At 44.6% G+C, this 27,337-nt stretch overlaps 1 protein-coding gene across 2 annotated transcripts in view; it reads right to left on the minus strand.

The window, feature by feature from the left end:
* The window catches only part of MYO1E (myosin IE), a 207,861-nt gene that overhangs the window by 16,155 nt on the left and 164,369 nt on the right, over positions 1-27,337 (minus strand). For both annotated transcript variants that reach the window (XM_081227979.1, XM_081227978.1), the window contains exons 19-26: positions 21,418-21,562; positions 17,310-17,424; positions 16,928-17,097; positions 15,202-15,347; positions 8,747-8,893; positions 7,049-7,206; positions 4,249-4,341; positions 1,150-1,351 (exon numbers count right to left, since the gene is read on the minus strand). In XM_081227979.1, the coding sequence (XP_081084105.1) occupies positions 1,150-1,351; positions 4,249-4,341; positions 7,049-7,206; positions 8,747-8,893; positions 15,202-15,347; positions 16,928-17,097; positions 17,310-17,424; positions 21,418-21,562 (1,176 nt within the window). The remainder of the gene's footprint in view (positions 1-1,149; positions 1,352-4,248; positions 4,342-7,048; positions 7,207-8,746; positions 8,894-15,201; positions 15,348-16,927; positions 17,098-17,309; positions 17,425-21,417; positions 21,563-27,337) is intronic.

The following is a 27,337-nucleotide window of genomic DNA, read 5'->3' on the forward strand; positions in this document are numbered from 1 at the left end:
CACAATTGGGTTAGGCAGAGAGAACTACTGAGAATCATGCAGAGTCGGAAGATTCCTCAAAAGTCACTAGCTCATCCACCATGAGATAATGATTGCTTCATCACCACCATCATCGTCATCGAGCTACAGCTGACTGAGTAGCCTCCTACATGCCTGGAACCATGGTAGGTGTTTTATGTAGATTTTCTCTCGTCCCCCACCCGCCCCCAGCAACCCTGCAAGCTTGGTGGTATTAACTCAGTGTACAGATAAGCAAAATAAAACTCAGAGAGGGTTAGGAGCAGGTCCAATGTTAGACAGGTAACAGGGGCTGAAACAGGATTCTCATCCTTATCTGCTATGTGACACCATCACTCTATAATACTCCAGCCTGGTGATTTCCATCCAGCCTGTGCCTGAATACTTTCAGGGACAAGGTGCTCCTTACATCCTAGGGTACTTCACCTTTGGGCTACTGGAATGTTCTTTTGTTTACTGGTGCCAAAATCTATCCCCTGGCAGAGTTCACTCACTTGTCTTGAAGTTGGCCCTAGTGATATGCCTGGTGACTCCACAGGACCCAGCAAACCCCCTTCCTACACTGATAACTGAATATCTACACAGAGTTCCAGGAATCTTTACTTCCTCCAACTAAAAAGCCTTGGTTTCTTTTCTTCCCCTCTTCATTTTCTGTTATAGAAAGGCAGAGAGGGTCTCATTTTAAAGCTCTGAAGATTTGTCCTCATAACCAAACAGCTGCATCTCATAGAATGCCGGGATGGTATTCTTTATGTTTCTAGTGACTCTTTGAGCTGTTGTGTTTACGCAACTTCAGGCACAGACACAAATCGAAACCCCCATTATTCCTTAACCATCCCAGAGAGCAAAAAAGGTCACAGAGCAATCAGATCTCGGGGTGGAAGGGGACCCCTCTTCTGATGTTTCCGAGATAAGGCCTCTCTGGAGAATGAGGTGTGTGGGATCAACTTGCCTGTACTTTTAGAAAATGGCAACCGAGGGCCTCACAGCCTTGGGGCTGGATGACAACACACATGGGTGGAAAACCGACCTTGAGAATCATGTGTGGATGGCCCCCCAAATCCTTGAGCCTTGGTGTGGCTGGTGGAGATGGAGGTCGTGAGTTTCACCCATGGGAGGTGGGGCTCTTACCCTGCAGCACCCTGGTCTGGGACCTTGAGGAAATCCAAGCTCTCCGGCGTCTGTGACACTCGGTCTGAGCCAACGGACTGTTGTCGCGGTAAGGGTGGGCGAGCCATAGAAGGGCACAGGCTCTTCTGAGTTGACCTCTGGTTTCCAGCAACGTGGGGATGCGGCACAAACTGGTTTTTAATGACTCCATTCTGATGGTAGCCTAGAAAGTGGGAAAGAGGAGAAAACAAAGCAGAAAATTTCTGATCCTATGCTAAAGGCTCTCCAAATTTTTTTCAGCCCGTTAGCCAAGAGTGAGTTACTTAGCTTTGCCAGGCCTCAGTTTCCCCTTCTGAAATAAGGAAGGGCATAACTGCTCATATTTTGTGAGGAATAGAGCCCAAGACATTGTACACTGCCCGGCCAGTGCCTGGAACATAGCAGATGCTCATGCATTCTTGTTGATCTTGACTTTAGAACCACCAGATGTTCAGGGGTTTCGAAGCCAATGGTCAAAGAAAGGTAAGTCTGCAACTAGTTGGGAGGCACATTCTTGGGTCTAAGAAAAATGATGACGTTGTGATTCAAGAGGGCTGGCAGGCAGCTGTTTAAACAGCTGGACATCCATTTTCAAGGGGTCAGTCCGGGGTGTCCTCTGCAGGAGCCTGCTGTGGGAGGTGAAGGGAGCACTCCACACAGGCAGGGGAGATGTGGCTATTGGTTGGATTAATCTGGAGAGAGCAAGCTGTCTTAGCCAAACTGCTCCTGGTCAAGATCACATTATCTGGTAAGTAACAGACTCTGGTGCTGGGCTCCAAACCGCGCGCCTTGGCTGAAAGCGGCACTGCATTCCAAGCTATGTATGAAGAAGCCCTTATCTCTTCTCCCACTGACAGATTTGGGGAAGAGTGAAGGGGAACAAGGCTCCCCAAGGCACGCCTTTGGTGAACCCACCATAAAGCAAACCTCTTCCATCCGAATTAAGAGAAGAGCTCTTTGGTACCAGTGGGATGACCCTTAGTTTATAAGGCGACTCGGGGTTCAGGTTTGGCTCTGCCTCTGATAGCTGTGTTGACCTTGAGTGAGATACTTGACCTTTCTGAGTGTCAAGTTCTTCATGAAAGAAACAAGGAGCTTGGTGAGACCCCACATGCTGCCAAGGTTGCCAAGGACAGCAGAAGGGCATCCAGCTTGGGACGTGTTCTAGGGCCATGATACTCAAAAGGGGTCCCATAGATGGACTGCTCCATGCCACTCGTGACCCACCCACCATCAATAAGCTCAAAAATTAAGAGCAAGCATTTAGAAACGTTCACAGCAGTTTCACAGACATATCTCATGTCTGTTGAATCTAGTAAGAAATTTTGGCTTACATTTTGAATGCTTTAAAAATTCCATTCTTCTAGTAACTTTTATTATATCTTACAAAAGTATAGTTTGTGATGGATTAAAAATTAAGTAAAAAACCCCACAAAAACTCAAAACAAAACAAAACAAAACCCCAAGCCCTTGATCCTTCACCATAGATAGTATGAGAAGTACTGATGTAAGGGATTGGGGTCCAATTGCCTCATTTTATTGGTGAAGAAACTGTCACATACAGAGGTTGGGAGCTGTGCTCAAGGTCAGGTATTTGGTCTGAGCCGACTGTGGCCAACACAGCTGAGGCAAATGAGCTTTCCAGGTGGTCTGGCCAGGATTTTGCACGGGCGGCTGGCGCATAAGTAGTAACAAAATACTACACTGGTTCTCTTAGGTTCTTTTGTGCTTGGATTTTCTTCAAGGATAAAGAGGGGAGGAAAGACAGCTGGGCCAGGCAGGATGGGGACTCCAAAAGAGATGAGAATTAGTTTCTCACTGATAGGCATGGTTGTCCATACTTTAGCATGCAACTGTGAGATTCCAGAGCAGGTGACAAAAGAAATGCTTTTTACTGCTTATTTTGGACACTGCTACAAACAAATTCCCTTGTCTGGGATGATCTGAGTCAAGTGTGGTCCCAAGATGACCCTTCTCAGACCTACAATCCTAAACTTATTCACATCAAACATTCTGGGGGCAGTTTCTTATTAACTGAATTGTGAGTGATGGAAAAACATTTTGTGAGTTTTGAGAGTACTCTTCCAATACTAAACAGATTTTTTTTAAGGGTAAAACCTCTTACATTTATTTGGGTTTGGATTTTGACTTGCATGCTATATTTTTATCATTTTAAAAAATGAGAAAAATTGGGCTTCCCTGGTGGCGCAGTGGTTGAGAATCTGCCTGCCAATGCAGGGGACACGGGTTCGAGCCCTGGTCTGGGAAGATCCCACATGCCGCGGAACAACTAGCCCCGTGAGCCACAATTACTGAGCCTGCGCATCTGGAGCCTGTGTTCTGCAACAAGAGAGGCCGCGATAGTGAGAGGCCCGCGCACCACGATGAGGAGTGGCCCCCACTTGCCGCAACCAGAGAAAGCCCTTGCACAGAAACGAAGAGCCAACACAGCCACAAATAAATAAATAAATAAACAAACAAATAAAAAAATTTTTTAAAGGCAAAATTCCTTTTAAAAAAATGAGAAAAATGAAACATAAGTTCTAAAATTTTTTCTGAATCAATTTTGTATTTTCTCAGATATTACTTTATTTCTTGGAGCAGTTCTCGTAGATTCTATCTGATTAAGAATAGACTTTCTATTTATTCACTCAGCCGTTAACTAGTTGCAAAGTATTGTCATGGTATTTGGCTGGAGCTGAGTAGTGGTGGGGTTATACCTTGCAAACTCCAATTTCCATAGAGGCAGTGTCCTAGAACTTAAAAGCTGACGACATTCTGGTCGTCATGGACACGGAGCTCTATTTCCTCTTGCTGATGTACAAAGCCTTTCCTAAGGGAGGTAACATTGCCAGGTAAGGAAATGCAAATCGCTAACTCAGCCACAGTGCACTCTCACTAGCTCATACATACCTTCCCTGCATTTTGGGGTCACAGGTAGGGCCATTGTGTTGGGAGGAGTACATCTGGCACTGAAATGGCTCACGGCTGGGTAATACGTGGGCACTTATTGGCTAATGCGTTTCTTCCTCAAGGTATTTTACACATCTGGGTCTAGTCTATGGCGCACGCTTGGCTTACCTGGTGGCGGAGGGGCAGCTCTCATTGGGTAGTTGGCATTGTGAGTCCCACTGGAATAACCTCTGCTTTGAATGGTGTTCCTTCGGGTAGGACCTGAAATAAACCAGCAAGACAAAGTTAAAATCGGTGCTACTGGCTGGTTTTATGGCTCCCGACGGTTTTTTGCTTATGGAATACTTTTGAGAAGTTTGGAACGCAGGTCTCCGTCGGATATGCAGGAGACTGGTTGCAGTGGAGACGGCTGTTTGAGGGAAGAATTGTCCTGGCAGCTATTGGATGGGAGGGGCTGGAGGACATGTGATGGAGGGAGGGATTTGAAATGTCAGAGCCAATAGCTTTACAAAGAGGTATTATTAATAAGCTTACAAAGGGGTTTCTATTGTTGTAGACTTTGCAAAGAGACAGAGGAGACATCTGAATGTTCGCACTCATGTTCTGACCACAGCACCGCAGAAGCCGAGGCTGTGTTTGCTGTACATCATGGTCACTGGCGTGAAGGACACCGCAGCTCCAGCACCTCTGCTTTAGTCCAGAGCCTTTCTCGCCAGAGTTTGTGTTCTACAGTCTTTTTTTTTTTTTTTTTTTGCGGTACGCGGGCCTCTCACTGCTGCGGCCTCTCCCGTTGCGGAGCACAGGCTCCGGACGCGCAGGCTCAGCAGCCATGGCTCATGGGCCCAGCCGCTCCGCGGCATGTGGGATCTTCCCGGACTGGGGCACGAACCCGCGTCCCCTGCATCGGCAGGCGGACTCTCAACCACTGCGCCACCAGGGAAGCCCTTCTACAGTCTTTGAAGTAAACACAGAGAGCCTGAAGGGTAGAAGCAGACTGATACCCTGGACATAGACGTGCAAGTGTTAAAAAACAAGCAGGGCCAAATGGAGCTTCATGTGGGCCAGAATTAGGGCTGGGGAGGCAGGGCCACTGGGGGCCAGACGAGATCTCTGCAGAGACTATGTGTTGGAAAGGAACACAGTAAATAAGGTCTCGAGTGGGACATGAAGGAGCTTCAGGACATGAAGCTGATTAAACCAGCAGGAAGAGGGGTGCAGAGGGAATTCCTAGTAAAGAGAAGAGACAACGTTTAGACAACGTTTCACTTTGAGGCCTGCTGAGCATTGCTCATACACATCTTGCTGGTTATCTGCAGCTCTCCTTTGCCGTGCTCTGTGCCCTGGGTTCTGAGCCCCATGGAATGCTAGGCTTCTGCATTCCAGTTGGGTTTCATCAGTGGGAGGCACCGGCAGGAGACTGGGGGGCCAGAGGAGAGAGGGGCTGGGGTATCTCTTCCTTTTTTTCCCCAAATTGAAGTACAGTTGATTTATAGTTTCTGGTGGACAGCAAAGTGACTCTGATATATATACATTCTTTTTCAGATTCTTTTCTGGGGTCTCCTCTACCTATATCCTTAGGGGTAATAGTGGCATCCTGCTGTTCTTTGCCCGAGCCCCAACTTTGTTCCCTTAACCCTGCCAACACCCCTGCAAAGAGTTCTTTTATGTAAAAGTCTCTTTAAAAAAATCCCACCTAAATGTGCTGTCTTCTGCAAATACCAACTGATACACAGATATATACCAACATTTTCTGAGTGGCTATTTCTCTGTACTGTATTAGTGAGTTATATAGTACGTGCCAATGTGCGCCTTGTAGACAGATGTCATAAAGGCCTATTTTATACCTGTCATACTCTTTTTTTTTTTTGGCTGTGTGGCTTGTGGGATCTTAGTTCCCCAACCAGGGATTGAACCCAGGCCCCGGCAGTGAAAGCACCAAGTCCTAACCACTGGACCACCAGGGAATTGCCTTACTCTTCATCGACCGTACACATGGGCTGCATTCTGTAAAGATACCTACATTATATGAGTACACAGCATATGTAATTACTCTATACTGTGCCTTATAAATATAATTTTATAAATATCATTTATAAATAGAGAAAGAATCAAAGGCCAGTAAAGAAGTCAGACTGTGCTGTGAGTTACTGCATGTATGTCTTCTAATGAAGCAACTGACAGTGAAGGAGGGCGGTATTAAATGTGATGCACAGTAACAGAGCAAAACCTTGTAGGGAGCTGGTAAATATGGTCAGTTTCTTTCAAATTGACAGAAAAGGGCTTCCCTGGTGGTGCAGAGGTTAAGAATCCGCGCCAATGCAGGGGACACGGGTTTGAGCCCTGGTCCAGGAAGATCCCACATGCCACAGAGCAACTAGGCCCATGCGCCACAACTACTGAAGCCCACGTGCCTAGACCCTGTGCACCGCAACAAGAGAAGCCACCACAATGAGAAGCCCGTGCACCTCAACAGAGTAGCCCCTGCTCGCCGCAATTAGAGAAACCCCACGTGCAGCAACGAAGACCCAACGCAGCCACAAATAAACAAACAAACAAATAAATATATTTTAAAAATAAAAAATAAATAAAATTGACAGAAAGGATGAGGTTTGTATTGTTGACAAGATCGGACTGGAAAGGGCTGGGAAATGTAAAGCCAGCAAACTGATTTGTTTTAAACACAATTCATGCTGTAATGCCAGGAATACTACACATAACTACAAAATCATTCAGAAAGGTTTAACCTGCCCATTTGCCTTGATGTTGGTTTAGTCTGAAATGTTTCAATCTGAAGCAAACCCCAGCCACAGGAAGCAGTCAAAGTACTGGTTCTTTGCCCTGCAGATCTGTGCAGTGTTATGATCATTTGGTAGGAAAAGAGTTTGGCTCAGGGCAGGGTGAGGGAGGGCCAGGCGGGAAGCCCAGAAGCCTAGCAGTGGTCTTGCCTGTGGGGCCCGTGAATACTTACGGGAGTTCTTGGGCAGCCCGGGTCCGATGCTGACCTGCAGCACTTTGTTGCTGGGCTTGAGGATGGCCAGGTCACCAAAGCCTTGGTGGAATTGCACTTGCCGGGAGCCCCCTGCACTCCAGGGACCCCAGTTCTCCTTTTTCAACTTGAGTTCAAGCCTGCGACAAGCATATTTGTTGGAATTAACAAGTCGGGATGGAGCAGTGAGAAAGTGCGGCTCATAGACTCCAGCATGGCGTTGTGCTGCTGGGCAAACGAGCTATAAAAACAAGGCAAGGCTGGATCATCGGAACCAGCACCGGGCCCGGCGGACAGGCATGACAGTCCGTGGGTTTCCCCGACAGAGGCAGCATTCGGGGTCCAGCCCCTGGGAGACACCAGTTGGTGAGGGAGGTACCCCAGTACAGGTGCTTTGCCACTCTGTCAAGTGGATACAGGTGGGACCGCCCCGGGAACAGAAAGAAAGGCCAATCACCAGGCCACACCCGCTGCGGTATGTCACTGTGCTTCTCTCTGATTGCCCAGGTCTGTGTTTGTGGAGGACCGAGAGATGCCAGGCACAGAGAGCTCACATCTTCTTTGCACAGAATGTGGCTGCTATTTAAGTTCTATTCCTCCACCCTCACCCCTACCCTAGGCAGGAAAAAGACAACATTTTCCCTCCCAAATAAAAGGGAAGCTTACTCACAACTGCAGAACTCCTCAGCCAGTTTTTATTTTCCACATTGCCTAAATGCCTACATAATGCAATTTCATATTTTGGTTTTTTTACCTTATATTTTTTCATGTTGTAAGACAGAAAAATCATAATTGATTTTTCCAGTTTTTCAAGTAGCCGCCTATTCTATTGAGTGGCTTGGCTATAGTCTTCCTTTTTTTGAGTTATTCCCTTATCACAAATTCCCAGACAAAAATAATTGCCCCCCGTACTCATGGCCAAATTGTTCTTTGGAAAAGCTGTAATGAATTCATTCTGCTTCCAGTATCTATTTCACTGTAACCGCAGCAGCATGAGTAATGGTAAGGTCCCCTCCTTATGGGATTAAGGCTTTACTTTGGCCTCTTCCTTGTGAGTAAGAAGAGTGGAGGATATCCCCATTTTATAGATGGGTAAATTATGAAGGAAAAAAAAAGCCAAATAACTCACTCAGCAAACATGAGATTAGAAGTTCAACAGTCCTCCAGTGTCTGGTCCACGAGACAATGTTGTTAAAGCAAATGAAGGTGAAAGCCCAGACACAAGACACCAGCCATCCACAGCCCCCAAGTCTCCAAATGCCCCAGCAACACGCTGTATTATGCACTGATCTTGGGAACTTAAGCTCCACTCCAATCACTTTCTTCTGCTTCAGCCTTACACTACTTCTGCCTGCTCTGCTAAATAAAATATTCTTTTATTGGTGATATATAAAATCTGCCTTTTCCTGGCCTCACGTTGGTGACCTTTGTTCAAAGGATAAGATACACCATCCAATGAAGTCCTTATCTCACAGAAATGCAAAAGTGACATTTTCAAAGCCTGTGGCAACCATCCAGACTGTCTTCTGCAGGCCCTAAGAGTCCACGGGGGAAGTCAAGGCACCCAGGGCTCCTCAGAGTCACCCAAGCCAGTCAGACCCCATCCCCCCACCCCGTAGGCCTCCCCTCCTCTCAGCCTGGACCTCAACAGTGAGATCAAGGCCCCAGATCCCAACTTACGTGTTGCTAAATTTCAGAGGTAGTTGCTTCTGGGTTTTTTCCTCATAACGCTTTGCTAAGAGGCTCAAGAACTCAGTTTTAAAGACGGATTCAAGCAAACTGTCATATTCTTGCTCATGAAGAATAAAGAGGTCATCCTGCATAGTACTGCAAAGAGATTGGAGAGACTTAATGAAAGTTGTAGTTTTGTTTATTCCATGATTTTTTCCACTTTTTTTTTTCTTTTTTTGCGGTACACGGGCCTCTCACTGTTGTGGCGTCTCCCGTCGCGGAGCACAGGCTCCTGACGCGCAGGCCCAGCCGCTCCGCGGCATGTGGGATCTTCCCGGACCGGGGCACGAACCCGTGTCCCCTGCAGGCGGACTCTCAACCACTGCGCCACCAGGGCAGCCCTCCACTCCTTTTTTAATCCTGTAAAATAGCACTAAATTTCTACTGTCTTTCTCTCTGTAATAACTGAAAATCTTTAAAACACAACACAATGAAGTATAAAAGTAAAGTCACTAAAATCTGCTTTTAAAAGAAGTTTATAGCCCACCAAAAGCATAAGTGAAATATTCTCTCATATGACTCTTAAAATCAGGAATTTAAGGACAATTTGTCTGTATAAAAAAAAAAAAGTTTGTTTTCAAACATCCCTACATCACAATCATGCTACCTGCACTAGGATTTGTTGTGATGAAGACCCTGACAACCAGTGGTTTAATCTCTGTCACTCAAGAGCATGTGTAAAGGCAATTCAGGGCCAACATGACAGTTCTACAGTGCCTGGGAGCCAGGCGTCTACTCCTCCTCTTTACAGGTACGACCAGGAAGTTGTACAAGTCATTTCTGCTCACACCCCACTGGCCAGCACTGTGTCACTTGGTTACACCTAGGTGAAGGGAGCCTGGGAAATGTAGTCTCTGGGTGGGCTGCCAGCTATTAACATGGAAAGGAGAGAATGGGTATTACAGGACAGCTCACAATCTCCACTATACCTCCTTGTTCACGAATTTTTCCAAACTTGGAATTGGAATCTTTTCTTAAAGTGTGAGAATAAGATACCGCAAAGCTCCTATCATCTGCCTGTTTGTAGGCAGATGAAAAGTCTGGAATTGTCTTAATCACTTCAGTGACAGCAATTCAAAACTCCAAAAGGCACTTGTGTAAAAGTTGCTCACAACAGCTCTGTCAAGTCATTTGGAATTAAAGAAATAAAGCCCCAGCATCCTAGCACAGGTCTAAGAAGACCTCTGCTTTAGGAAGGAGGGTGTACAATGGGGAAGAGGCAGAAAAGAAGCACCACTTTTTGGTGTGTGCGGTGGAGTGAAACTCCCATTTCAGCTGCCTGACTCATGTCTGGGCATGTCTGTTTGCCTGGCTGTACTTTAGGTGGGAGAGTGATTATTCAACAGGGTTATTAAATGAGTCCAACACAGGAAACCTTGAGTAGTTTAATGTGCTCAGATGTATTAGAAGTTTCATGATCATAAAGAAATAAAGCAAGCAGGCCAAAACATCAAGGTCAATTATCAGCATGAGTCTGGAAATGAGAAGAGGCTGTTTGGATACTTTGACTTCAACCAAATTCAAAAACCCCTCCCTCTGGTGACCCGAGTCAGAGAGTTAGGAAATCATCTTTACCCAGGCCAGAGTTTCAACTCATTCCCCTCTCCTCAGCCCAGGTTCCTAGATCTGAAAACAAAGCTTTCACATTTTTTTTCCCTAAAAAATCAGACTTATGTTTGGACTTCACCCCCGTCTTATTCATATGCTCAACCTGCAATTCCTTACAGACGACTGGCATAGTAGGCCGTGTTGAAAGATGCTTTCCTAGTCTCTGGTTTGGCTGACTACTGGTTCTTTATCCTCTCGCCTTTGTGGCTTACTGTTGTACTGCTGACAACACTAGAAAATCTTGTTTCACTCCCTTAACCAAGATCTTCTTCACAAAAACATTAGTTACAAAACCCTGGGTAAACTCTTTTTTTTTTTTTTTAAAGCTGAAAAGTCAGTTTCAGGTAGGACGGCCCCTGCCTTTATTTCAGCCTTTTAAAAAAATGTTTCCTGCTTATGAAATAGATGCTCCTTTTAGTAAACTGAAAACTACAAAGGTTAAAAAAAAAGAAGAAGAAAATAAACCGTATCCAGAATTCTACCACCCAGAGACACCAGTGGCACCAGTTGGGGATCCTACATTAATCTCTGAGAAAGTGCAGATACACGTGGTGTCAGGCCTCCTGGGAGAAGCTTCACCCAACCCCAGGGGAAAGGCTCACTGACATCTTTTGTGTCCCAGGAGTATCCTGGATAAAAGTCTCTCAACACCTGTAAGCTGTGTGCCCCATGTTTACTCAGGGCCCTGCTCCTCCTTCCAGGACGGGATGGAGCTCCTTAAGACAGGGACTGTGTCTCGTTCACCTTCAGATCCAGAGCTGAACACAAGGTAGGTGATCAGTCCAAAAACAGAGAAATTCCAGGTTTCCAAAAGCTCAAAAGCCACAGCAAGGCAAGATTTCAGGAATGAGTCAGGTCAGCTGAACAAGCAGTGAAGCAGCCTGTTCTTCTTGCCAGAGGTTTAGGGCAATCAGGCAATGAAACAGTCTAGGCAAGAATGTCGTGCCCAGGGCAGCTGGAGCCTCTGTCTAAAGCCCCCTCCTCCAGGATGATTTCTCCAGTATGTACAAGTACTGGAAAATCTACCGAACCAGACAGGCAGCCCCACAGCTTTTGGTTTAGGTCTCTGGGGCTCAGCTGTCAGGATGAGGAGGACTAGAGGCTTCATCAGAGAGAACCCCACATAGGAGATTTTATAATTCCAATCTCATCACATACGACAGGAAGGCAAAGAACATGGGCAATTGAAGTTTGTGGCCACCCTGCCAGCAAATTGAGTTTTTCAAGTAAGAGCAAGGCCAGGCCAGTATACGGTTCTTGGATTAGAAGCGGCTCTTGAAGGATCCTTCAAAAATTCATTCTGGGCCTTCTGTCAGCAGAATCCCCAAAGCCTTGGAAATCCAATGTCTCACCTGCATATCAGTGGGTCACTTCCTGATCGTCTCACCACGTCTTCAACCAAGACAGAAACGCAGGTGTCAGTGTTTTGGGCTAACTTTTATTTAGATAAGGATTTTCCTGGCCCTTTGAGTAACTATAGTCTTTGTAGTTCTCTGAGCTATTGGGTCTAATCTATTTTTTTTCTTGTAAGTTAAAAAAACATTTTTCTTAAAATTTCAGTTATAAGTCAACTAGATATATTACCATTTATAAAAAGGTAAAGACTCTTTGGGCTTTCCTGGTGGCACAGTGATTGGGAGTCCGCCTGCCAATGCAGGGGACATGGGTTCGAGCCCTGGTCCAGGAAGATACCACATGCTGCGGAGCAACCAAGCCCGTGCACCACAACTACTGAGCCTGCGCTCTAGAGCCCACAAGCCACAACTACTGAGCCCATGCGCCTAGAAGCTGTGCTCCGCAACAAGAGAAGCCACTGCAATGAGAAGCCCGCGCACCGCAACGAAGAGTAGCCCCTGCTCTCCTCAACTACAGAAAGTCCGCACGCAGCAATGAAGGCCCAATGCAGCCAAAAAACCCAAAAAAAACAAAAATCAAAAAGGTAAAGACTTCTAAAAATACGATGTCTATTGAAGGATTAGGAAAAACTTTTTATTATGAAAAATTTCAAATATCTAAAAAAGCAGAATAGCAGAATGAACTTCTACATGTCAGGAGGTTTCAACAATGATCAAGCCACAATCAAATGTATCTACAGTCTCATTCTCCCCACTTCCACACACCAGCTAGGTTTTGGAGCAGAGTATAACTATTATATTATTTTATCCTTAAATATTTCAGTCTGTATCTCTAAAAGATAAAGCTTCCTTAAATAAAAATAACCACAATACCATTATCACACATAAAGAAATGAACAATAAATCCTTCATATCAAATAGTTATGTTCACATGTCCCCAAATTGTCCTGTAATTTTTTTCGTATGGTTGGTTTGTTTGAATAGGGAGCTGTGAGCCAATTTGGCTTTCCCAGTAGTTGTAAGAGTTAGGGACGGGCTGAAAGATGAAGCTTGTAGGACACTTTGATAGTCTGAACTAGAAGAATCCATTAGGTGGTCATTCCAGCCAACAGTCAAGAAGTAAGCCTCCTAAAGTGTTCAAAACACGTTACAACTTTCTTCCTGAAGAGCTAGACAACTGTTAAAATTTTTCTCTATGCCAATACTGAAATACATTGAGCGCGCACGCGCACACACACACACACACACACACACACACACACACACACACACACACACACACACACACACACACACACACACACACGTTCTCCTGGTACCACAATCCATTTCTACTCTGGATTCCATTTCACTACTCAATCCATTTCACACTCCACGACCCATGTGGTTGCATTCCTAACTTGGTTTAGATTACTAGCCTAACCCAACGGCTGAAGGAAATGCAGGAACAGTATTAATCTTCACAAGTTGGGGCTCAGTAACTGTAACATGCAGATATAACAAGTTTAAATGACTCAGGCTCTTTTTTTCCCCTAGATCCAGAACAAATTTCAGGCTAAGTACCTCATTTTATTACATCCTCTAACAAGGAAAGACCATAAGGAAGCAAATGTTGAGAATACTAAAGAGAAATGCAGAAATACTAAAGAAATAATAGTATTTCTCTTTAGAAATACTAAAGAGAAAGCAGAAAAAGAATCTGATTTTACTATGAGACACTGTATCCCCAGAGGCTGAGAGAGGAGGAAAAAAAAAAAAAGAAGGAACAAACTTGAGTGTGAATATCCCAAACCTTGATAAGCCTCAAAGACTTGATCAATAAGATATTAAGTGTCAAAGTGCTTGATACAAATGTAGGCATATGATGATCAAGCACTCCTTGATGGTCTGAAGGCTGCAGACAGACCTGAGCAATAATAATAGAAAGAACAATGATCATTCTCAGAGTAATCAGCACATGTGCCCCAAAGCTGTGACTCCTGGTCTTATAGCCACGGCTACTGCCAAGTGTGCACAGCACGTTTCAGCTCATCCAGCTTAGCCCAGGTATAGCTGGTCCCCATGCAAGAAAAAAAGAGAAGCTTCCAGCTGGGTTCCTTGGACCAGCAAGGGCAGCCTCAGGGCCCAGCTAGCCAGGAGACTATGGCCAGCAGGTCGTGGCCCACGAGCTGAATTCTCAGAAAGACCTTTGAGGAAAACCCGACAGCGCCTAGAGCGTTTCAGTGAAATCCATGGCACTGAGACCCACCTGAGGTGGGGCTGCACAAGGCTGCTGATGGACTCATCTGCTTAGTTCTACCACATCCTGAACTGAAGGGTTTTAAACTCTTAACCTCACTGTACTGCCTGGCTCTTTATCAGGAAAATTGGGAACAGATAGAATCAGAAACCACAGTGACACAGGCAAGAATGGACACAACTTAAAATCTGCTTTGGATTATCACACTGGAGCCAGGATTTCTAGCCTGGTAAATCAGATGCCTGAGCACACAAAACCCCTGCTTTTTCCTAAGAGCAGGAGTTTTGTCTTCTATGTGGAATAAGAGTTCCAAATTCCAGGAAGACATGTTCGCAAGTAACCAGAACATCTCTCATTTTAATGCCATGGCAGCCCGAAGAAGCTTGCCATGAGAGGCAGTGGTATCCTCAGAAGGGCCAGGGATGTGACTCAAGGAGGAAGCTACTGGGCTCAAAGGGGCCTTTCTTCCTCTTTTCTTAGCCTTCTGTGGACTGAGAGGATTTCCTCTCATCAGAGGGAACTTAGTCTGAGAGTTATTAGCAGGGGACTTAGGGAAGTCTCAGCATGCATAGAAGCCCCTCTGCCAAAAGAAAGCCATAGTGCTGACAGGAAGAGCAAGGGCCCCTACCTGTGAACTTGGGGTTGAAGGGAGCATTTGGCAATGATTCCAGGGCTATAGATTATGGAGACCAATTTGTACTCCCCCCATAGGTATTAACAGGCATAAAGGGCTTCAAGGAGTCCAAAGAAACTTCCCACCTAGGACAGTCAGACGTCACAGCAAACTAAAAAGCAGTACTGATGACCTAATGTCCACCTGTGCTTGGGCCTTTCCTGGTGAAACGGGTTAGGTCTTCAACAGGGGCGAGGTGGGCTTGGGGGCAGGGCTCGGAACATTGGCCCTACTTCAATAACAGCAATTGTGCTGGTTGTTTCACATACTACATTTATTTCTCAAATTTTATGGGAACAAAGGATCTGGGTATCCCTTGATCAGGGCAAATTTTTCTCGTCATCTTGGGACTCCCTGAGAGCCATGAAGATGAGCTCTTCTTTGGGAAGGAGAGGAAACTGGGTTCGCTTCATCATGATTTTTACAACTGGGGAGCCTGACGGGCCCTTTCTCTAGGCTGTGTTTGGAACAGCGGTTGGTGATGTTGAGGACAGACAGGGCTCCCCTGCCCCCAGCCCTGGCCACTCACCTGAGGGACACAGACAAGATCCTCTCCATCTCGATTCTCCGCTTCAGCACCTCCTTCACAAGGCCTTTGTCTGGACCCTGCTTGACCTTTTCTCGTCCAATTAAGTACAAGCATTTCGGAGTAAGAAGCAAGTCTCGCTTTACGCTCTGTAAGGAGAGGTGTTTTAAAAAGTGTCAGAGTGAAAATACTCCACACAAAGGGCATTTGTGACCAGGTGAAGGGATGCTGCTTTAGGTAGTGAACTTTCACTACCATTGGATGGCCGTCCCTCGAGAGCAAAAGGGGACACTGTTCATGATTCTTAGGTTGACATGTAAAATTGCTGATACTTGACTCTCTTTGACTTACAAAAATGGCAGACCATCAGGACAACACCTAAGGTATCAGGGCAAACCAACACGTAGGACGACCCTACCAATGATCTGCTGCAGAATGTTTCTCTCTCAGGGATCCGTGCATATATAAATTTTGTGAGCCCATGAAATTTTTAATTTTTAAAATTGATAAATTTTCATTTCAATGACAATCCTTAAAAATCTAATATAAACATACTGTATTATACTCAAATACTACTTAGAGACTTAAGCACTAATGTTTGCATTCAAATCTGCCACCAGAGCAGCTGGTACCATACTCGGGTTGTAAGGAATGATTTGGTTTTGGCAAAACAACATCATCCTTCTTGTGAAATTAATACTGTTATTTATTTCATTATTTTTTTTCCTGACCAAAAAAACAAACAAGAACCAACACACATAAAAAGCTCTTAATGGGCCCATAAGCTATTGTGGCTTCATATTTCACTATTAGGGTCAAGATTTTATCAGGCAAAAGAAAATGTCTAAGAGGTGAAAAAAAAAAAAAAAAAAATCAGCTGGCCCCCAGTGGCTCTGTGAAAGCCCTGCATAGTCATTTGCTCAGGGAAAATGGGTAAGAACACTTCACTTTAAATTCTGAATCTTTTGATCCAATGAGTCTACTCCTATCAATTTATTCTAAAAGCATCAGTAGACAAATGCACAAAGACATGTGAAAGGATGCTCACTGCATCCTTTTATTTACGATGGTTAGAAAAAAAAAAAAAAGCCCACTGAGAAAAGAATAATGAGAAACTGTAGTGAAGCAGGCATCCCTGGTGGCGCAGTGGTTGAGAGTCCGCCTGCTGATGCAGGGGACACGGGTTCGTGCCCCGGTCCGGGACGATCCCACATGCCGCGGAGCAGCTGGGCCCGTGAGCCATGGCCGTCGAGCCTGTGCGTCCGGAGCCTGTGCTCCGCAACGGGGGAGCCCACAACAGTGAGAGGCCCGCGTACCGAAAAAAATATATATGTATATATATAGTGAAGCAACTGTTGAATTGGATACTATGCAGCTAAACAAAATAATTTATATTGACACATCTATTAATATGGAAAGTTCTCCCTGGCATATTTTAAGAGCAAAACAACCTAGGACATAAACCAGCATGTAAGGTAGATCTCATTTTCGTAAAACTAAATATTCAAATGTATGCCTGCAAAAAAAGTTCTAATGGATACACACAAAATGTTAACAGTGATTGTTTCTGGGTACAGGTGGCTACTTTTCTTTTGGCTTATCTGCATTTTCTAAATTTGTCTGCGACGAGCATGTTCTGTTTTGGTAATCAGAAAAGCAAAATTACGAGTTATTTTTAAAACTAAGGAATCTGTTTGGTGACTCTCAGAGGTGGGCAGTCAGCGTGTACCTTGAACCTCCTGTCATACTTGGTCACTGTGTCTGCAAAATCAATCTTCTCTCTCTTGCCCACAAACTGCTGGAGTTCCGGGTGCTCTTCCATCCCTATGTAGTCCCCGATGAAGTTCCTGTTAATACTGTTTCTCCTCCTCTCCTTCTTGTTCAACAGGAGGTCAGAGGCTGCAATTCCCAAAAGGGCAGAGAAGGGAGAAGGATCAGTCCCCGAGGAGAAGGAGGAAAATGCTCAGTGTGGAAAGACACAGAGAAACTCTAAATGAATGCAAGGTTTTAACACACGACATTATATGCAAAGTAAAATGAACTTGTAATTCGTCTAAGTTCAAAAGTATTCTTAGATTTGGTAAATTCATGAAACAAAATGACTACAATACCCTCTTCTCTCATTTGGACATATTTCTTCCGGGCCACGAATTTCCTCCATGATTTCTGTATCACTCGAGCATACCCATCGTACTTTCGCTCTCTCATTTCTTCTAGAAGAAAGAGCTGTGAATATAGAGAAGACCAATGTGAGCCAATTCACAGGACCTGAACATCACTTTTTTGGGTATTTCAGGGACACTCAGTTTAGCTGAGGACATAATGGGGAGCAGCTTCTCAGACTCATCAACAAAGGTGAAAAAATGTGTTTATGATCACTATAACTTTTATATATACAGTCTTTTAATATAATATATTATAATACCATAATATAATATACATATTCTTTTAACAAAAAACATAGTGGAAAATAGCTGGATCTGAGTGTATTCACTTGGACCTTAATGATGGTGTCTGTCCTGCCTTGCTCATAACCTCTGTGAGAATCAAATGAGTGATTCAGCACTTATCTACTTATTTCCCACCTCAATCCAAAGAGGATATTAAGTGGCTTGATCAAATGAGCTCGTGGAGGCAGTTGTTTAGTGCTGCCTATAGTGTCTTACTAGAATTTTCCAGCTTTTGCAAGAGCAGAGCCTGTGCTGCAGTGGAAAGAGGGCTGCCCTCCTCTTGGTTCCATGAAAGAAGTATAGACTTCCTGCCTCATAGAAATCTCCAAGGAGTCACTGGGGCAGGGATAATAACCAGTGACTGGAGCTGGACTTAAGATGTGTTAGTTAGGACTTAGATTCACCAAGAGGGGCTGGAGATTGTTTTAGTTAAGGGCTCATATCAGACACTGGCAGGTGTTGAGACTCAGGCAACCTTAACGATGAATACTGATTTCTGCACCCCACTCAACAAAGCTCTGGAATAACGAAGATGACAGCAAGCAGCTGTAATGAACCGAGTGCCCACTACAGGTCAGGAGTCATTCTAGATGCTTTACACACATTCTTTCATTCAACCACTCAACAACTACATGAACCACATATTTGTGTTATCTCCATTTTACAGATGAGAACATTGGAACTAAGATTGGGTGAGGCTGGAAAGTGAACCAAGGTCTTTGGACGTACAAGTCTTTCTCTGTAAATCTGCATCTAATCAACTCGTAAAATGGTGGGAAACTCTCATTCACCTAGAAAGTGGTTTACATGACTCTCTAGGAACAAAAATAAAACGGACCAATAAAAACCCAAAGTAATGATGATGAATGTCATTGTTAAAATGTTCCAGAAGTATAAACAAGTGAATTTGGTTTGAAGGCAGCTGGGCTTGATTTGTTGTCTCTTGTTTGTCTGGGTCTGTACCCTGGAGCCACATCGATCTCCCCCTGACACTCAGCTTCTCCTTCTCACATCCCCAGCTGTGTCAAAACCACATCTCAAACTCAAAATACCAAGAGAGGGGCACTTCATTCCACAGCCATCAGTGCCATATACAATAAACACAAGGAACATATTTCCAAAGCAAAAGACTTTTAACAATTGGACAGAATGTTTAAAATCTGAGCCCCGCGGTCGACTGGAAGATTATCTGTTGGTGTTTCTTATCTTGTGTGTTGGGTTGCTGGGTAAGTCTTGTTTTCTTCTTCTTTCTCACAGAACTATTTTGGGAGTGTCATAGAAAATACACTTGTGACTCAGAAAGGATGAAGATGCAACCAGTTCCCAGCTTCCTACAGATGAGTTCAAAGATTATCTGGTTTTTAGGTTCTTTCCAAAAGCCATACGGGTTAGAAAGCAGGGAGGTTCAAGAAGAAAAAGAGAGAGAGAGAGAGGGAAAAAAAAAGCAAAAATCATGGACACATGTAACAAATAAAACCAAACCAAACCCTCTGGTGCCTGATGTCTAATGTGGGTTCTTAAAAGCAAATGGGTTACTTTGTAAATTCAGCACATTTACTATAAAAATCAAGGCGAGATCACAGGGTAGATTTTTGAAAACCGTTTTTCTTTTTTTGGCCTCACCATGCGGCAGGCAGGATCTTAGTTCCCCAACTAGGGATCGAACCCGTGCCCCCTGCAGTGGAAGTGTGGAGTCTTAACCATTGGACCGCCAGGGAGGTCCCTAAAAACCAATTTTTGTAAAAGTATTTGCAATGTCAGGGCTAGATGTGGATGGATGAGTGATGGTGGTGGGGAGAGAGTAGTGATAATGGGATTTGTGTGCGTGTGTAAAAAGATGGGGGAGAGGACAGTCAAGTGATGGTAAAAAGCAATTGGGAGGAAGACACGGAAAAGAAAAACCAAAAATAAATCTTGATTTTTGAAGTAAAATCTCAAAGCTCAACTGAATCAGAAAAAAAAGTATGAAAAATATTGAGGCTGTTTTTGTGAAAATTTAGCAAGTCAAAAAAGTAAAAGTGGGTATAAAACAACAGAAGAGTTCTCCATTGTACCAGTAAATCACTCCATCCTGTTTTAGAAAGAACAGGAACTGTTCTGTGGGTTGCTTAATGGTGTATGACACAACATTTTCATTTTATAATTGGAAATGAAATTACTGTGAAGCTACAAATAACTCAAAGTGGAAAATGCTACCACAAACTTTTCATAAATGGGTTCTGTCGATGTGTGCCACTTATTTATTTAACAACCTTTACAGTTCATAAAGCCATTCAGTTACAACCATTAGCATTTCTGATCTAGGGCTGATCCTGTGAGGCAGGCAGAACAGCAGCCATGGGGCCCACTGTAAAGGAGAAAACTCACTGCGAGACCAGAATTTGCCTAGAGTCAAGTGTTTCCATTATGACCAACACCGCAAGTTCTCATGGTACTTCCCCTTGATATGGTGACTAATTTTGCCAAATTCACCAAAGACTCCTGAAATGGGAGTCTTGTGATTATTACAGGAACCTCAAGAAATGGTGATGCCCAGCCCCGGTTAGTTCCAGCAGTTTCTCCAACTTAAAAAGGAGTATCTGGGCTTCCCTGGTGGCGCAGTGGTTGGGAGTCCGCCTGCCGATGCAGGGGACACAGGTTCGTGCCCCAGACCGGGAAGATCCCACATGCCGCGGAGCGGCTGGGCCCGTGAGCCATGGCCGCTGAGCCTGCGCGTCCGGAGCCTGTGCTCCGCAACGGGAGAGGCCACAGCAGTGGAGGCCCGCGTACCGCAAAAAAAAAAAAAAGCATCTTGATTAGTTGCTAATAAAACTCTTAAAAAAAAAAAAAAAAAAGAGTATGTTTGGGACTTCCCTGGTGGTCCACTGGTGAGGACTCCATGCTTCTACCACAGGGGGCACAGGTTCCACCCCTGGCCGGGGAACTAATAATCCGCATGCCACCCAGTGCAGCCAAAAAAAAAAAAGTGTCTTCATTCCACAGCCCCAGAGCTATGGGGCAGAACTGAGGGGATGGGTTGGGTTCCTGCTCAAACTGAGAACTTCCTGTGGACGGACGTTCATTAGTGACCGTCAGAGTGACCACACCCTCATCAGGAAAGATGAAGAAGTTCCACTAAATTAATCTGTGGAGGCCTGATAAGTTTGCAAATTGTTAAACCTATATGTTTGAATTCCTTACTGGTAAATATCCCTGTCCTTTAAGCCCAGATATTTCTCCTTCTACCTATTGGTCCCCTGAAAGTCCTTTCCGGGCTTCCTCATGGTCTTCAAGATACAGTTCTGGAAACTGTCACTCCCAGGATCTGCTCCCCCTTTAAGGAGGAAGCCTGGGCCTGCGTTACACAACCTGCTTGGTGTCACCCAGGTGAGGATGTAGGTTTACCCAAGCCTCCTTTGTGGGCAAAGAAGTACCTATTAGCTTAGGCACCACTGGACACTAAAAATAACTACTGGGCTCTTCCTATGAGCCACTTTCCTCATGAGGCTCTGAGTGCACAAAAGCACACAAAACACTCCCTGACCTTAAGGTGATGACGTCTAGAATGGGAGAGAGACTTTAAGTAAGAAAAGAAAATAGCTTTGTATCCATGCTGAGGGCTCTGGGGTGTGGAGAATGGCCTATGCTTAGACTGGGAGCAGTGGAAAGCCTTCTTTGAGGAGCCCACATTTAAGGCATGAACAGCAGGATGAGGAAAAGAAGCCAGCCACGCCATGGGCAGGGGGCCGACAGGGGCTGTGGGGAGAGGGGCGGCCCTGAGGAAACTCACAGACTCGGGGGCTTTGACGAACACTTTGCTCTTCCCGAGCTGGAACTGGTCACTGTCCATGTTGACAGACTGCAGCAAGTGGAGGACACCTTGTTTCTCATCTCCTCTCCACGAAGGCCAGGTGGCTTTGGTCAGAATGGCGTACCTGTGAGGACAATGAGGGAGAGAAAGATCAGGCTCAGCCTGGACCACCCCCCAAAGGCGCTCGGTGCTGCTAGGGTCCTAGCCATCCCCTCACCTCCCTTCCAAGGCTCAGGGATGGACCTTGACAACTGCAAAAATCCACTGGGTCCGGATTGCCCATTTCCGAGCTGCCTCCTAACTCCTTCCTTATCTGACCACTTCCACGCGAAGGCCCTGGAGAAAATCTGCTTTTCCTTTCTACCACTGTCCAAAAATAGCATTCCTGAAGGTCCCCGGTGACACTCTTCCAGCAAAATCAGTCTTTTCTCGATACCAATTTCCCCTGATGTCTCAGGAGCACTTAACAGTCAATGTGAAGAGTTTTACAAAGCTCCCCATAAGCAGCTGTTATGATTACGATGGGTCAACTTTCATCTTTGGAGTCCTCTGCATCTTGAGTCAGGAGGCCCTGGTGATCTGGTCCTCGGCTATTCTCCAATCTCGTCTCTCTACTGTCCTCAGGCTCACCACGTTCCTGGGAGGACGGCCTCTTCTTCATGCACATTCAACACTTTCCCTCCTCAGAGCTTTCACCCATGCTGTTCCCTCTACCAGGTGTGCTGTTCTCCAAACTCCTCAGGTGGCTGGCTCCCACTCAGGGGGTGCTCCCCTTCAGTGACCCTTCAAGAGAGGCCTTTGGGGTGGACCCAAGCAAACACTGTCCCCCTGCTATTCTCTCTCATAGAAAATAATATTTTTCTTTCAGAGCATGTATCATAACTCATAATGATAAGTCATGTTGGCACCTATTTGGTTAACTCATGCCACCCCCATGGGGACAAGAGCTCCGTAAATGGGAGCTCACCCTGCACATCCGGCACCTTACACAATGCCAGGAACGCGGCAGTAAGAACTAACATGAAGGGCTCCAACACTATAGGGTGCTCTCTGCATCAGGTGCTATTCTTGGTGCGTTAGATCCTTGATCTCATTTTATTCCTACAGCAACCTCATCCAGTTGGTCTTTCCACTTTGCAAAGCAGGAAACACAGGCAACTAGAGACCCACTCAAGGCTACTTAGCTAGTAGGAGTCATAGCTGGGATTTGAACCCCAAGCTGTTTCTTTCATGATGGCACTACATACAAGGCATGGATTGGTATACAGGTAAATATTCCCTTTAAAGATGATACAGTCTACTACACGTCTATGTTAGAAACATCATAATTATGTAAGAAGCTAGTCTAATAGAGGAGACAGAAGCACATTACAAAATGTCAGATACAGAAGGTACCAAAGACTTGAGGTGGAAGGAAGAGAAAGACGGAGGGAGGGAGGGAGGGAGGGAGGAAGAAGGGGAAATCAGAGGAGACTGTGGGTGAGAAATTGGAGGGCGTGGCCTAGGGGCAGGCACATCTAGAACATAGGCAATGAATGGGCCCCAGGCCTCTGAAGAAGCCAGTGTCCTCCCTTGTTCCCAGAAGCTACTAAGAGGATTAGACTGACTAATGGCATCCAAGGGAGAAGGGAATTGTGACAAGAAGAGTGGCTCCACCTTCAGGATCCAGGGCTCCCTAAGAGGACAGAGCCAGTGCTCATCACACCCTTAGGTCTAGCTGGCTGGGACTAAGGTGATTCTAGGGACCCTCTCTGGTCCTCCTAAATATCCACATCTTGCCTGATAATACAAATTTCCTGGAGAAGCAAACCCTCTTATTCACTAATTAGCGATAAAAAGCTTAAAAATGAAAATGCCTGGCTGAAGCCACACATTAGCAGGAATACATTTCACATGTGGCATAATGAAGTCAGTTATACAAATTAAGTCACATAAAAATGACTGAGAGCAGGGTTGCCATTGTGGGGGGATGTGGTGAAAAGGTAGGAATGTACTGGCAATATAAATGGATGAGGGAGAAAGTTCATGCAGGGTATGGGTGAGAAAGAAAAGACCAGACTCCCAAGGTGACAAGTTTCTAAGAGTACGAGTTTGCCTGGCTTGATCTAATCAAATCGTAATTATAAACCAAAGTATTTTTATTGTGCAACCTCAAATAGGTAGCTCTTTGCAATTCACATTTTCCCCCCTATTAAAATAATGCTGTATTTCTCATTTTTTTTTCTTTTTTTAATAGTAAGGAACTTGTTTTGAAGAGACTTTTTCTTCTTCCTTTTCCTGACAAGGCCGCTGAGAGTTTGGGTCTGGGTAAGACATGGGAATTGCCTGGCATTTCCAGAGCCCTTTGACAATGGACCACTTGTGGTGGTCCCCTTGGCTTTCAGGAAGCTTGATGATATCCTCCTTACTTCCTTTTGTACTTCACTGGAGAGGCCAGGGCATAATTCTAGTACAATGTTCTCCCACTATGTAAGTACACCCAGTTCACTCGTCTTTCTCCAGGATATACTGGTGGGAACTGGTTGCACAAGGCAATGGTGCACTGCCTAACAGGTTGCCTGTGATAATTCTGGAGAGATGAGGATAATAGTTTATACTCCTTTCATCAAGTATTTTCAGTTTAAGACCAAAATTTCATCTCAAGACCTTTGCACTGGCTGTTCTCTCTGCCTAGAACTCCCTTTCCTGCCCCTAGTCTGGAAGGCTCCTTGTAATCTCTCAGATGACCAATCCAATGGTTCCTTCTCAGACGAAATGCAGCCCAGCAGACCTCTAGCTGCTGGCACTTGGATTTAAGGATGTTTCTGACCCCCAAGGACACTAAAATCCTGGCAGCCAGCAGGACACTCGCTACACTCCATACCTGAGATAATAAAGGTATAAGATGTTTTAATTACTCACAGGGGATCACAGGATGAGACAGTGACTGGATGATTCTGGACAAATCCTGTTACAACCCCAGACTCATACACCTTATGGAAAACAGCACTGTCTCTGGAAAAATATTCCTTGCCCATTGACAGATATATGGCCTTGTAGCCATTTTTGAGTGGGAGACTAAACATGTACTTCTTATTGAAAAACAAATTTTCCTTCCAAACTTCATTTTTATTATCCTCCCAGTACTCTCAAATCAAAAGAAATATGACAACATCAAAAGAGCCTCCTTTTTATAAGACAGGGCTGCCTGTTTGTCTCTTCTGAAAGGAAAAGCCCACAGCAGGAGAGCTAAGGAGGGAGGCATCCAAGGATAAAATCATTTCAGTGAAAGTCCCTCAACACAAAGGGCATAAGAGATATGCAATAAGTGCTTACTCTGTGTAAGGCACAGAAGAAAATACCACCCGTGGAGCCATGCAGCTAGCCTGGCACTTGAGAGAGGTCCAGATATTATAACCAGGTCATTTCACAGCTCATTTAAGGAGCTGCAGCAAACAAGTAACACAGCCCGCTCAGGGCACCCCAGACATTCCTGCCAGGAGAGGAAAGCGTGGACTTCCTGCTCCCCCCAGTGACGTAGAGCTCCCAGCAATGCTTACGGAAGTCAGGTTTGTCGGTTTGTTTTTAAATAATATGGAAGGAGGGAGGTCTTTCATAACTGGTTTCTCAAAAACAAACAAACAAAACAAGGTCAGATTAAAAAAAAATCTGATCAGTTTTCAGTAGTAATGCCAATTAGAGAGAATCTGTAAATATCGCATAAAGAGTTTTTAAGTACAGAAAAAATACTGAAGGAGGATAAAACTATAAACATTTTGGACTTGTTGAGGGCAGGCCTTTCTACATTAGGGCAAGATGGAGGAAATACTTTTCTTTCACTATTTTCTGAATTTAATTTTTTTCCCTCTTAATTAAAAAGGGGTATTTTTCAAAGAAATGTAGTTTTACAAAAAATTTTAAAGATTATCTAAGTCATGGTTCTCAACTAGCTTTGGCCCCCAGGGGATATTAGGCCATGTCTGGATACAGTTTTGGGTGTCACAACTCGGGGAGGATGGGGATGGGGGTGGGATAGGGGGTTGGCACTACTGGCATCTAGCAGGTAGAGGCCAAGGAGGTTGCTAAACATGTTCCAATGTACAGGACGGCTGCCACAATGAGGACTCATCCAGCCCAAAATATCAATAGCTGAGGTTGAGAAATCCTGTTCTAAGCTAGTGTCACCGTCACCCATCTGCTTAAAGAAGAGCAAAGTCTTTGATAATTAACGTTTCAGTCGTCTGTCAGCAAATGGATGCTGCTACAGTGATGCAAGAGCGCTCCAAATTTATTTTCTCACTTTCCTAAAGACATCTTTTCATATTGCTCTGCTTACACTAGAGGTGTAGTGGGCCCTTTAATTCAGAGAGCTGTGTCAGTGAATTTTATTCCTAGTCTAATCAGCCTCCAAAATTATCAGCAATCTTGAATGTGTGGGGACAGAATCAATGAAGCTTTATTGTATGGAATGATCCGTGCTTTTGCTAAGCCTCTTCTGACCTTCCACATATGATGACCCACACTGATGAGCAGTAGGTCAGTCATCCCAATCTCATGGCAGAAGAAACAACATCCTCAAAGGGAAAGCTACTTTATTAGAAGTACTGGATTTCAAAGACAGCAATTAAGCTCTTCTCCATCCTACAACCTCTTTGTTACATACAATTTGAATTCAATAAAAATTTCTTACATCCTGCTCCTGTATCATATACCAGGAAGACATAATTATTTTCTGATTAAAATACTAAATATGGCTTCCTTCTTTCATACAGGAAATGAAACAGATGTAGAAAATCAGTGGAACTTCACTAATTTAGAGTCATTAGAGAAGTTCGAATCGTAATATTTTAAGGACATTAAATGTTATCCTTTTTAAAAACAATGCAAAATAAGAACAATTTAGTACAGATCCTGCCAAATGCACTTCAATGGAAATATAAAAATCAGTTTAGGGGCTTCCCTGGTGGCGCAGTGGTTGGGAGTCCGCCTGCTGATGCAGGGGACATGGGTTCGTGCCCCGGTCCGGGAGGATCCCACGTGCCGCGGAGCGGCTGGGCCCGTGAGCCATGGCCGCTGAGCCTGCGTGTCCGGAGCCTGTGCTCCACAACAGGAGAGGCCACAACAGTGAGAGGCCCGCGTACCACACGCACACGCACACACACACACACACACACACAAATCAGTTTAACTTTATATTTGGACTGCACAAAAAATCTGAGGTTAAATACTTTAAGCTTGTAAATATTTTCCTAAAATTGTCTTCATACTATTAATTTGCTCAGTCAAGTTAAATCTCAGTCCATCCCCATGTCACAATTACCATGAATTTCTGATCTGTCACTCTAAACAGACAAAATACTTGTGGCTACTGATTTACTTACAATAAATAATGCTAAAAAGAACTGTATTATAACTTAAGACTAAAAAGGCAAATAATTTAAAAATGATCAAAGGAGATGTAAAATGGTACAGCCACTCTGTAAAACAATCTAGCAGTCCATCAAAAAGGTTAAGCATAGTTACCATTTGACCCAGCAATCCCATTTTTAGTTATGTCCCAAAGAGAAATAAAAACATATGTCCACATAAAAACATGTATGTGAATACTGGTAGCAGCGTTATTCGTCATTCAAAACAGCCAAAATGTGATGTCTGTCAACTGATGGATGAATAAGTAAAATGTGGTCTATTGGAACACTGGCGCAAGGGAACATTATTTGGCAATGAGTAGGAATGCAGTGCAGGTATATGCTACAGGATGATCCTTGAAAACGTTATGTGAAGTAAAACAAGCCAGAAACAAAAGACACATATTACATGATTCTATTTATAAGTAATGCTCAGAAGAGGCAGAGAAAGAAGTGTCTGCTTAGGGCCAGGGGTGAGGGCCGAATAGGGGGCTGATGACTCGGGAAGTGAG

This window comes from Mesoplodon bidens (assembly GCF_964165515.1).
Source record: "Mesoplodon bidens genome assembly, chromosome: 3".
NCBI lineage: Eukaryota > Metazoa > Chordata > Mammalia > Artiodactyla > Ziphiidae > Mesoplodon > Mesoplodon bidens.